At 41.9% G+C, this 13,523-nt stretch overlaps 1 protein-coding gene across 1 annotated transcript in view; it reads left to right on the top strand.

Moving 5' to 3' along the window:
- The first annotated feature begins 1,638 nt into the window (after positions 1 to 1,638).
- The window catches only part of LRGUK (leucine-rich repeats and guanylate kinase domain containing), a 143,036-nt gene continuing 131,151 nt past the window's right edge, over positions 1,639 to 13,523 (top strand). Inside the window, exons 1-2 of the mRNA XM_011995826.1 lie at positions 1,639 to 2,008; positions 11,344 to 11,451. Of these exons, the coding sequence (XP_011851216.1) occupies positions 1,709 to 2,008; positions 11,344 to 11,451 (408 nt within the window). The 5' untranslated portion in view covers positions 1,639 to 1,708. The remainder of the gene's footprint in view (positions 2,009 to 11,343; positions 11,452 to 13,523) is intronic.

Below are 13,523 nucleotides of genomic sequence, written 5' to 3'. Positions count from 1 at the left end.
TGAGGATAGACAGAGGGTAGATGTGAAGATGAAAGGAGGCAGAATTCTTAGACCATATGACCTCGAAGGCTATAGTTTGATTGCCCTGTGGGACATTAACCAGTTTTGTCTATAACTTGGCAAACTTATTTCAGAATGTCTTTTCTCATGGACTCTGAATACCTAATTACTATCTTCCTGACTTCTTCATTAATTAGTGAGTCGAATAGAATCTTTCACATGTGCTTCATTCTATTTTTTATATAAGAATGCTGTTTTTTAACTTTTTGAAAATTATTCTTTGACTGCCTTCAGACACTCTCCTCAGTAGACCGACATTGGTGAAACTCACTAGAAATGCTGATTAAGTTACTGAAAAAAAGAAAAATGATCGAGATTTGCATTTTCACACTTTCTGCCTGATTCTTCCCTATGTCACTTAGCCAAAGCCAAGCCCTACAAGGGTTAAGGTGGGGAAAATCCCTTGGAGGAATCTCTACTTATTGGAAAAAGAAATGAGCAAAAAGCAAGATGAGCCTGGCAGAAAGAGATACTTTGCTTATGGCCTTTACGTTTATGACTAGCAAGATAATGAAGGAAGGTACTTCTGAAAGCTTTATGTCAGTTTTAACGGCCCCTCAAGCACTGAGAAAGATAATAGTCAATGGATGGTGTCCATAAGGATTTTTTCTCCTTCTCCCCTGACAGCCATTGACAGGATCATTTTGTATTTGCAACTGCTGTCACTGAAGCGTGCAGAAAAGGCCCTGTAAGGCCAGGAGGATGAGGGTTACTTCCCTGCAAGGATCTCTATTGTCATCACTATGGCAATAATAGTTACTATAATTTTCATTCTGCTTTTCTATAGAGTGTCGACTTTGTGGAGCTTAAGGCTATGGGATTCGGGTCACATAAAATCACACTAGCATAAAATCACGCTTTGTTATCTTGCAAGAGTATTTTTTTAACCGTAAAGAAAGCCTATGCAACAATATTAAAATAATTGCCAATGCAGGTCTCTTGACTAATATAATTATTTATGGGATGCTAATAGCTTTTCAGACGCTTTCAGATACAGTGTCAATTTGACAGCAGTTTTTTCTCTCTCTGTTTGGATTGTTAGACCACTGCCAGTTTTTCTCCCCAAGGACAAGGCTTATCATTGGGGGGTGGGGGTGGGGAATGTAAATTAATTGGAAATCAGCTCTCAGGCGTCGTCCGGTAGTTTCTCTTTATTATCTGCAATTAAATCATAAGGACAGGAACCATGCCTTCTATTTCACTTGTATGCACCCTCATCTCCTAGCATCGCGCTCTGCATAAATTTCAACGGTACTAGCTTTCCTACAGTCAGCTTTAGAGACATTAGACACTTCCAAAGTACGACTCTGCGGAAAGAGCCCTTTGACAATGAAGCGGGAACGTGGCGCACCTGCGATCCTAGCGTGGGATGACAAAACTCTAAGAGGGGTCTCAGGGTAGGGAGGAAACAGCGGGAGACAAAGAAAGGGGGTATAGCGAAAAGAGGTGAAAACAAGAAAGAGAAGCGAACAGAACGGACCAAAGAGAGAAAAATAACAGAAGAGGCTGAGAAAAAGAAAAGTGAAGCGGAGCTCCCAATGCCCCGCCTGCAGAAGGCGAGCTCGCGCGGAGGAGACTACAGGCCCCAGAATCCCCCGCGGTTCCCCTTGCCGGGGGGTCAGTCTCCTAGGCAACCCCGCTAAACAAGATGGCGACCCCCAAGAGGGCTCTCCTGAGGACCAGAGCTTCCTCTCTCCTGAGAGGCTTGGGCAGATCCCGAACTGGAGCCCGATCGTTACAGTTTCATTCAGAAAAAGAGCGTCAGCCTTGCTGGCCTTCTTTTCCCATGGGGCAGAAGACGAAAGGCAGGTCTAACATAGCCTCCTCCCACCTGCTCCAGCAGCTCATGCACCCGGATCAGGAGCTGGACGTGGACGGAGACGAAGACCAGAGCGAGGGCGAGGCGGGATCCGAGGAGTCCTCAGAGTCCGAAATGCTGAATTTGGAGGTGTGTCTTCCCCCCGACTCCTCACTCCCTGGCTTCCTCGTCCAGCCGTCAGGCCCTGCTACTTCAGCAGCAGCTCCCTGATGCACCCCCACCAGCCCGAAGTTTCCCACACCTTGTCAGGCTCTCTCGCCTCCAGGAACGCCTCTTCCCCCACTTTTCTTCCCCTGTCTGTTACCCCATTTTCTCACCCCCTGCCTGAAATAGCTCTAAATATCTCCTTTCTTTTTTCATTAACACATTTGATTTCTTATGAGTCAAGTTAACACAGCGTCACTTTGAAAGAGTGTCTAGATAATTGTCTGGGAATTATGGCTTTAGCTTTTTCAAAATTATACTTTGACAGTCTTGTGAATAGGCAGAGTTCATCTCTGACATTGCCAGCACCTGTTGCCCATGGCTATGACATACTTCCACACTCTTCCTCAGTTTTAGTGCCGTCAGCCTCTCTCCAGGGAAAATAATAATAATAATAATAATCCTCTTTTGAAAGTGCTTCTTCAAAGACTAAGTGACTTAAAATTTGAATACATTACTTCTGTCAGGGGCATATGCCTTATACAAGCAACATGCACACACACCAGAAAAGAGCCCTAGAATGTTCAAACAGTCAGCTCATTGTGGGAGTATTTTAGGATGTGGGGAATGTTTCCATCATCCCACCTGTATTGACTGGGATGGCGGCTTCACGTTTCACGTAACTGCTGATTCGATTCCCTCCTTTCTACAATACCTCTTCTGACCACCGCACAATTCCTCTTCTTTCTTACGCTTATTGTCGTCCTTTTCCTTTCTTAGTCCACTGCTGTCTTCTTGTCCTTTTTCACTTCTCATCACATCCCTTTTTTCTCTTGGCTTCCAATAAATTACTTTCTTTCAGAAGCGTAATTTAATTTGCTTCCTTTCTATTTTATTTATTTGTTTTTTGAGATGGAGTCTCATTCTGTCACCAGGCTGGAGTGCAGTGGCGTGATCTCCGCTCATTGCAAGCTCCACCTCCTGGGTTCAAGCGATTCTCCTGCATCAGCACCCTGAGTAGCTGGGACTACAGGTGTGTGCCACCACGACCAGCTAATTTTTTTTTTTTTTTTAGTAGAGACGGGGTTTCACCGTGTTAGCCAGGATGGTCTCAATCTCCTGACCTCGCGATCCGCCCACCTTGGCCTCCCAAAGTGCTGGAATTACAGGCATGAGCCACCGCACCCGGCCTAATTTGCTTCGTTTCAATACACTGTTAGGTTCTTCTCTTTGTCTTGGCTGCCAGGAAACTTAGATTCAATAGTTTTTCTTAATTTCAAAGTTTTCTTTATGTTTTCTCTCCCCTTTCCTTTTCTTTGACAGTATAAATTGCATGAAATTCTTTTCAGAAGTAAATATAATGTAGAGAAGTAGAATATTTTCTTTTCTTCTTTCTTTCTCTTTCTTTCTTTCTTCTCCTTCCTTCCTTCCTTCCTCCCTCCCTCCCTTCCTGCCTTCCTTTCTCCCTTCTTGCCTTCCTGCTTTCCCCTCCTTCCCTCTTTTCCTTCCTTCCTTCCTCCCTCCCTCTCTCTCTTTCTTTCTTTCTTTTTTCCTATCTTCTCTCCCTTCCTTCCTGCCTTCCCCTCTGTCCCTCTTTCTTTTCCTTCCTTCCTTCCCTTCCCTCCCTCTCTTTCTTTCTTTCTTTTTTCCTTCCTTCCTCCCTTCCTTCCTTCCTGTCTTCCTCCCCTCCCTCTTTTCCTTCCTTCCTTCCTCTCTCTTTCTCTCTTTCTTTTCCTTCCTTCTCTTTCTTTTTTTTCTTTCTCTTTCTTTCCCTCATTCTTTCTTTCCTCCCTCCCTTCCTCCCTCCCTCCCCTCCACTCTCTCCTTCCTGCCTTTCTTCCCCCTCCCCTCTCCTTCCCTCTCTTCCCTCCCCACTTCCCCTCCCCTCCCATCCTCTCCCTTCCTCTCCTCTTCTCTCCTCTTCTCTTTCTTTCACAGGGTCTTACTCTGTCACCCAGACTGGAATACAGTGGTGCAGTCATGACTCACTGCTGTCTCAACCTCCTAGGCTCAAGTAATCCTCCTGCCTCAGCCTCCTGAGTAGCAGGGACTACAGGTGTACATCAGAGCGCCTGGCTAATTCTTGTATTTTTTGTAGAGACAGGGGTCTCGCCATATTGCCCAGGCTGGTCATAATCTCCTGGGCTCAAGCAATCTGGCCACCTCAGCCTCCCTAAGTGTTAGTGTTACAGGCATGAGCCACTGTGCCCAGCCTAGGATATTTTCAGTGCTCTCATTCTGTGATATTCTTCTGGTTTCCCCTCTTTGCATCTTTGCATCTATTCACAGTCACCTTTTCTCTTTGAGGCCAAACATGTTTCTGTGTTACGCCTGTTCCCTTTCACATACTCCTTTCCTCATTTGTCCTATTTCTCCTTATTCTCCCCTTTCTAACCTGCAGTGTCTTCTGTTACTCTGATTCTTCTATTAACCACTTGGGTTCCCCTTCCTTTGTAATGTCCTTCTGTTCACTTTCAACATTTTGCCGGTTTTTTTTTTTTCTCCATCCTCATCCTCCATTTTGTCTTTCCCCTTTTTTTACTTCCTTCTACGTGAGCTAGTTCCCATTAGTTATGCTTAAAGTTGACCATAGAAAGCTATTAATTATTCTGTTCATTATTACTTCTTTTGTCTTTTGTTGATTTACTTTCTATCTTTAACAGTGACTATTGCAAAACTCTAGTGGTGTTTTTGCAACTTTGAGATGTTTGTATGGTTTCCACCAGCTTCCCCCCCAGAGGAATTCACAAATGAACCACCAGTATATTTTGTTATTCTAATTAACACATAGCTCTTTGGCTGTGGGGTTCATTAGCACTATTGTTAATCTGTCTTCAGTATGCCATTAACAAACCATAGAAGGGGTTGACATGAACTAGCTATTCGTTTTTGGCTTATAACACACTTGTGGAACAGGTTCATTATTTCTTCCATTTATATTCTAAATATTAATTTTGTGTTTTTATTCTATTTTGGCTTTTCGTAGTATTGCATACATATTAATATGCTAAATAAACTGAAACAAAGTTTTAAAAAGAAACATTTGGAAATTCATGTTCAGTGATTTATTATTCCCATCTTAGCCTGTTATTCCCAGCTTATTCCCAGCTTAGCACCTTTGCAATGCTATGATGGTCACAATGATTATTGAGTGCCTTTAATACAATATGCCTTAAACCTCAGAAACCCTTATGAAGTAAGGGAGGCAGTATGGACCACCTGTTCAAAACACTGCTGTTGGAATCAAAGATTTGTGTTTGAGGCTTGATTCAGCCTTTTGTTAGTTGTGAGATCTTGAGCAAGTTACTTAACCTCTCTCATTGTTAATGTGGGAATTATAATAATACTTAAACAATTGTGAGAATTAAATGAGATCCTATATGTTAAACGCTTATCATAATATATTTTGATACAGTTAATAATACAAATAGTAACTTACATGTTTTTATCTGCTAACTACAACCCATTAAGTGATTTGATTAATTTAGCCTTCATTGAACAAGCATTTACTGAATGATTGCTATGCAGAAAGCACTCTTTGACTGTACAGAGCAGAAGTTTCTAGGCCCAAAAATTGATGCATGAAAAACACTTCTTTTCAGTCCCTTAATATGTGTAATAATACCTACTCCTGGGATAGTTAGGAACATCAAATTTAATAAGAAACTCTATATTTAAAGTTCTTACTATAGTGTCTCATACAGAATAGACTCTCAAAAAATTATGGCTGCAATAAATAATAACAGTAATGGTAGAAAAAGATGAGAACATGATTGAAGACATACATGGTCCCTGCTCTCAAAGCGACATAAGAATGTGAGTAAATAATAGCAATTCAGCATACCTGTAGTATGTCATACAGAGATGAGTACAGCTGACACCTGGATTGCAGGGACATTGAAGACTTCAGGGGAAGGAGACTCTTGCCTGGGTGGAGAGGTGGTGTGTGGGCAGGCAGGTGGCAGCTTTTCCTAGTGATGAGTTACAGGTGAGAACAGAAGAAGCCTCCTAGGTAGGGGTGAGATTGTGGAGGGCACTGTGATACCGTAGGAACATGGACTTGGGTCTCTACACAGTGGGGAACTGCTCTGTTGGCCAGGTGGTATTAGATTGGAGGATGGTAATACTGGAGGCAAGGAGATCAGTGAGAAGATTCTAGCAAAATCCAGGGGGCAGTGAGAAGAGCTTGGATTAAGGCAGTGGCAGTGGGAATGGAAACTAAAGATAAAACATATTCAAAGTATTTAAGATGGTTCAGTTACAAACTAAATATTAGAAGTCTAGGATGACTGTTAGGCCTATGGCATGGTCTCGGGTAATATTAAGGCTGTTGTCTATCATAGGAATCAGGGACAGATGGAGCTATTTGTTAAGGAGTTGGATATATGAACCATATGACTGGGAATCAGGGCAGGGATCTCAGAGTAGGAGGCATGGGAATTATCACCACTAGATTCTGGGAAATCATCCCGGAAGGAATAGGAGGGAAAAGACCATAAATAGAACCATAAAGGTACAGATACTAAGGGTATTTAAGCGGTAGGCAGATGAAGCAGGGAAGAAAACTGGGAAGGACTGGTAGAAGTAGGAGGAGAAAGAAGACCTATATGATAGGGAAGCCAAGAGTCTGAAGAACATGATGACCAGGTGCAGTGGCTCACGCCTGAAATCCTGACACTTTGTGAGCCAGAGGCAGGAGGATAGCTTGAGGCCAGAGTTTGAGACCAGTCTGGGTAACATAGTGAGACCCCATCTCTATAAAAGATTTTTTAAAAAATTAGCCGATGGATCATAGTGGTATGCACCTCTAGTCCCAGCTACTTGGGAGGCTGAGGCAAAAGGATCACTTGAACCTAGGAGTTCGAGGCTGCAGTGAGCTATGATCATGCCACTGCACTCCAGTCTGGGTGACAGAGAAATACCTTGTCTCAAAAGAAAAAGAAAAAAAAGAAAAAGAAGAAGATGGGAATGGGTTACGCTACAAATAGGTTGTGGGAAGAGGTCTAAAAAGTGCTCCTTCATTTTGCCTGTTTGAGGGTCATTGGAGACATTGGCCCATGTGGTTTTTATGAGGTGGGTGAATAGGAGGCTAAGTGAAGTTGAAGACTAGTTGGGAGGCGAGGAAAGAAGAACTAAGGCATAAAAATCAAACAACTCTAGAGAAGATTGGTTATTAAAGGAAACTCTAGTTTATAGCTAAAGGAACCTGCAGAACTGAAGAGAGCCTCTGTAGGACAGAAGCGTCTGACACATTTGTATGGCTGGGGTGGGAACGGTAGAGAGTGGTGGGTTCAAAACACAGACGAAAGGGGGCAAAAATGGTCCCTGAGGAAAGAGAAGGGGGTGGGACCCTGAGTAGAGAGAAGGCACAGTCTTCCTCTAAGAGCTGAGTGAGAAGCATTAGGACGGGTGCTCCTAGGAAGCTGAGAGGCTTAACATCTGAGAGCTTCCACTTTGTCTCAGAAGTAGAAGAGAAGGGCATTAGTGGAGAAGAGGGCAAAGGAGTTGAGGCACTGCACAGCTTGAGAGTGATGGAGAGCTGGGTTAGTCAAGAAGGGGAGTTGAAAAGGGGCTGATGAAGAACTGGAGACTTTCATAGCAAAGAAGCCCAGCTGAAAGTCAGCTTTACAGGGTCTCCAGGATGCAGGGTTGTGGGGTCTTCTCCAGCCCACTCAGCAGCTAGGGGGCAGAAGAGGTGCATTCATTCATTCAACCCATGTTTGAGCACTCACCATGTGCGAGCCACTGTTTGCCTCCTTCACACTTAGGCTTCAGCCGTCCTGAACCTTCATCGTTCTCTCAATAGGCCATGCTTGCTTTTGCCTTTGGGATTTTGTACATGCTGCCCCTTTTGCCTGTAATACTATTTCTTGGCTCGCTCTTCAGCTTTATCTTCCCTTTGGCCAGAGTAACTCACAATTTGGGTCTCAATTGAATTGCTCTCTCCTAGGAAGATTTTGCTAACCTCTTACTCCACCCTGGTACTGACACACAATAGGGGCCCTGCTCATAGTCAGCAGACACTGCTTATCTCTATTATACTATTTATCAAATCCAAAAATTGTTTGCATACTTGTCTGTCTCCCAGACTGAACTGTAAATCCCTTATAGACAGGCACCATATCTGTTCACTGATTCACTGTGTCTTATCCATTGAGCCAAGCAGAGTGGCTGGCATGTGCTGGGTATTCTATAGATTTTTTTTTTCCCCTGATGAATGACGAACGTGACTCAGTGCTGCCTCAATGCAGCAGTTGATTGTGAACTTGATTCTGATTTGTATATGGATGGGGTAGTTGTAACCAGGGGACAAGGATCAGAGACTTGAAGATAGAGAGAAATTGAAATTGCCTATGGGGCCAGGTGCGGTGGCTCATGCCTGTAGTCCCAGCACTTTGGGAGGTGGAAGTGGGCTGATCGTTTGAGCCCAGGAGTTTGAGATCAGCCTGGGAAACATGGTGAAACCCTGCCTCTATAAAAAAAATGATAAAAATTAGCCAGCCATGGTGGCACATGCCTGTAGACCCATCTATTTTGGAGGCTGAGGTGGGAGGATGGCTTGAGCCTGGGAGGTTGAGGCTTTGAGCTGAGATCACAACACTACATTTCAGCCCAGGTGACAGAGCGAGACCATGTCTAAAAAAAAAAAAAAGAAAAAAGAAATTGCCCATGGGCTACCCAGTAGGGAAGAGAGTATAGTTAGACGGGAACAGATAGACTCTGAGAAAGGTGTCTATCTGTGAACAGACTGGAGATTTTGTTGTGGTCAGTGAACAAGTTCAACAGGTGCTAGATAGGTTGAAGGATAAGCAATTGTGGGATTAGAGTGGAACACTGGGGTCTGAGGTTTCCAGGGTGGAGCAGTTCAGCATGGTGACTAGGTCCAGGGCATGGCCGTGAGAGTAAGCTGTCTGGAGCTGAGGCAGTAAAGAATTGTGCATGTATGCATGTGCTGGGAATAGGGTGTTGGATGGCCATCCATAGGGATTCTGAAGCCACTCAAGGTAATGACAGGAGCTTGAAAATGACCAAAGATCAGAAGGAGAAGACATGATACTGCCAAATGTCAGGAACCTCAGGAGGTGTGAGGAGGTTATTGTGCAGAGTGCTGCCTTCTCCAAGGAAAAATGGTGACAGTGTTGCTCATCTCCATGTCAGTGGCTAAGTTGAAAAATAAGCATCCACCTGCTAGACGTGAAGATGCAGTGTCTTCATATTTCCAGGAAATGGATGAACTTCAGAGGGCTAGGTGGAAAGTTTGGAGGGAAGGTAACATTCCTTCCCGGCCTTATGTAATAAATTAGGACTTCATTTAGAAAAGTAAATGTGTTTTGCCCATTTTGTGAACAGGCTGATTGGCATAGATGAGTGAAACATTAAGATGCAGAATTTCTGACTTCATCAATTGATAGTAACAAAAATCGTCATCTATTGGGAACACTGTGTTGCACATACTGTGCTGTGAGTTTTATATCCATTTTTTTCCTTTCTCTAAAAATATTAAAAGAAGGTGCAGGGATGGAATGACTTTCCCTCTACTCTCCTGGCTTTTATAGCTGGGTCTACAAAATAAACTGACAACAGGTGGATTAACAGGAGAAAAGGTATTATACATGTATTAAGTTTTAATAAATGTTTAATGTTTGTGGGGGACATTGCAGGAAAAAATAAAAGTGAATAATCAAAAAAGCAGTGAGATTTTAGATGTTATGTACCATCTCAATAGGAGAAGGGGAGAAGGGATTCTGGTCACTTAGGGGAGAGTAAATGCTTTTTAGGGAATAAATAGTCTCTTAGAAAAACAGACGTGAGGTATGAAAGTTTGTGACAAAGTCTTTCTGAGTGTGACATTGACTTCTGGTCTCCTCTCCTGAGTGGGTAAAAGTCATTCTTCTGTGTTTGATGAAACCACCAATGGGGAGGAATTTAGGACAACTGAGTTTCTTTTGGAGGATCTGCCTTTAGGCAGATAAAGGGAGTTCAGAAAGAGCCTTTCCCTGCGTTTGCTGTTTTTCAAGTGCCTTCAGCTCAAAATAATCAATATACCAACGTGGCATATTTTAGAGCGACATGTCCTGAATTTCTTCAAAGGTAATAACATTTCCTATTTATAGCTGAAAACTACAAGGCTCAGTGAAAACTTTACCTCTCCAAAGTCACACATCCAAAATGGCAGGGCTAGGGTTCAAGCCACGCCTGCCCAATTCTGAAGCCATGTGCTGCCTCCCCGTTGGTGGTATTTACTTCCCTGAATCAGTGGAAACTTGCCGGGAAAGAAACTCTTTATAATAGCACAAGCCTACATGCGTATGTCGTCAGTACCTACAGCCGGAGCAGCACTGTTGATTCCTGAATTCATATAGAGGACTTAGAAAAAGGATATTTTGCCATTGTAGTCTATATGCTAGTCATGGTTAGTTATGTTGGTGTGACTGATGTGATCACTATGTTTTGAGTCCTCATGTTGATGTCAGTGTTGGTCATTATGGAGCTGAAAGCAGCACAAACATGATACCGACCTACCTGTTATCTCTTTTGTCTGTCATTGTTGGAGGAAGGGCATGTCAGGGTGCCATTGGTCCATGTGATGTCTATAGACCAAGGGCCAACCTTCTTATGGAAATGATCATCACCTTTTTAATAATCTTGTACATTTTATAAATCTAGCAACATTGACTAATAGGAAGTGAACTGAAGGACCTGTTTTCTCCAGCACGAATACCAGATTAAGAGAAATAATTGCCTTAATTTGATGTAACCATCCTTTAGGGTGTGGGTAAGCAGTCAAATGCAGTGGTTAGGGCAGTTTTGGAGAATTGCCCTGGGACTGGACAGATTGGGATTTTCATTCCAGCTCTGTCACATACTATCTGTTTAGTTTCAGGCAAGTTAACCTCCAAACCCTAATTCTTCCGTCTGTAAAGTGGAGATAAGAGTACCTATCTCAATGTTGTCCAAAGGATTCAATGAGTTCATCCATTGAGAGCTGTTAGTGCAGTGTCTGGAATAGAGAACTGCTCAATACCACCACTGATACTACTGTTTCTACTGCTACAGTGTTCACTCAACTTTGAATGCCTAATGTAAGTGACCACCTGAAAAAACCAGTGCCAATGAAAACATTGATTTGGCAGATAGTTATTTAATTATATGTAATACGTATATGTTATCAACACAGAATTTTTTGGGGGCTTGGTAAATTTTGGAGGGCTCAGCTCCTGGGTATAAAATATACTAAATAAGTGTTGGATATGACAAGATAGATTGTTTCTTTTCTAATGAGAGTCTTTTCTTTGTCTACCTTTCTGGGTGTTTTACAGGAGGAATTTGATGGGGTCCTGAGAGAGGAGGCCGTGGCCGAAGCACTCCATCACTTGGGGCGCTCAGGCTCTGGGACTGAGCAAGTCTACCTCAATCTGACTTTGTCAGTGAGTATGACAAAATCTCCGTTGGCTGGCTACAGCTTGACACTGGCTAGACCATATTCATTTTCTTCCGTACTCATAGCTTTTGTGATGGCAGAAAATCTTGGAGCCTCGCATTCGACGGAGACTGTTGATAAGAGCTATTTATGTAAATATTAGACTCCAGAGAGCTCTGACCAATCCAGTAATCAGCCCCCCAAATTTCTTAGTTTTCATTCTCTTGGCACTCTATTTCTTTCATCTTAAGTAGTCTGTATTATAGTAATCAATGCTTTCTTTCCAGGAGGTTGAATTTGATTCTGTAAAACCAATCAAAGACTAAGAATTTTCTCTCTGATCAGTGGAAGAAGCACTAAACTTTATATCTGAATCCAAGGGAACAAAGTATTTTGATATTGACTTTCCCCACTAAGTATGTCAAGAAATAAGAGCCTTTGAGCTATATCTTACTACCATTAAAGAAAAAAATCTATTATTATTCATCAGTTTTTAAGATTTCAGTACTCGTCATAGAGTAGCACAAAATCTTGGCTTCAATTTTATCAGAAGAGAAGCTGTAAGAGCAAACTACTGGGAATACTTGCTTCTTTCCTCATTTTGTTTCTCTGTAGTCCTAGGAAAACAATTTAAGTCGTTTTGCCTCCTTATATTGTAAAGCATTAAATAGTCATTGGAGATCCACAGAGTAAATTTAGGTACATATGAGAAAAAAAAACGCACATTGAAATTTTACCATGGCACCATGATTTGGCGAAAGGGTATATATAATTCACTGTAAGCCTGTTCTATCTTGGATTTGAATGAGTAAGCTATGCAAGAAATGTTAAGCTGTTTTCACCTTTGCTAGTTCCATGGGCATGTCCTTCAAGGTCAGCATATTAAAACAGTAATCTTTTTCTATTTTCACTTTATAACATTTTATGGATGACTCAGTCAGTCAGGCAATAACATACAGGGAACACCCTGTATGCATTGCACTGTGTTCAATGCTGGAATATGGTATATAATTCCAGCAGCCAATGCATCCCCACACAAGCCCCTTTCAATCAATATTCTACTTATGTAGGTACTGCTATGCCTTAAATTGATCTACCCCAAAAAGCAATCCTTTAAATCTTATTTCAGCTGGATGGACTGAAGCTTAATTTATTTTGCCACTGACCTCCTTACATTTGAGATATTACACGTTGAATTACTTTGACTTAATAACCTGTCTTACTGAATACACTTTCTTAGAGTTGCCTGGTTTGGTGATTTTTTTTTTTCCTTTATGTCTTACTTATGTTATATGTTATTTTTTTACTTTCTCTTATTACTTGTGTACATATCTTCTCTTCTACCAAAGTCATAAGTTTCTTAAGGGCACAGTATAGCTCTTTTCCATCATTGTATTTTTCATCATGCCAAGCACAATGCCTTATACATAGTAAATATTCGGTAAGTTTTTGTTTATTATTACTGTTCTAGCAGCCTTCATTAAGCAATCACTATTATTCTATATGAGAACCTGCTTATAATGACTCTTCATTGGTTTGCTTTTTTTCTGACTCTGACATCACGACATAAAACAGTCATAGAAGTCTTTGTTCCACTCAACCGAGTTCCACTCAACCGAGTTCCCCTCAACCTCACTTGAAGTTGACTAGAATCAAGATTTCCTGAAAAGAATTTTGGACAAGGATTCAAGAGACTTAGATACTGCTTCTCTGTCACTCACTTGCTGTGTGATTTCAGGCTATTAACATACCTCTCTGTACCTCACACCCCTCATCTCTAAATTGGGAGTAAGCGGCCCTACAGATTTCACAGCTGTGTTTGATCAGATGCGATTATTGTGAAAGAGCTTTGAAAATGAACCCGGTGAAAGTGTAGGTAGTATTGTTATTAATGATCTCCTGATGAGCTGTGAATTCTCTTTAAAACTTCATTTAAATTCTAGACATTTTTTTCTTTTCTTCTACTAGATAAAGGCCTTGTCTTTATTGCTATTGTGTGATTTATTAAAAGAAAAAAAAAAGACTCTGTTCTAATGGTCTCCATGAACACTGCTTTAAATTGGCCTTTCATGTTGTATT

This window comes from Mandrillus leucophaeus, unplaced genomic scaffold (assembly GCF_000951045.1).
Source record: "Mandrillus leucophaeus isolate KB7577 unplaced genomic scaffold, Mleu.le_1.0 Scaffold5, whole genome shotgun sequence".
Taxonomy (NCBI): domain Eukaryota; kingdom Metazoa; phylum Chordata; class Mammalia; order Primates; family Cercopithecidae; genus Mandrillus; species Mandrillus leucophaeus.
This window is presented reverse-complemented; position numbering and strand designations above follow the sequence as displayed.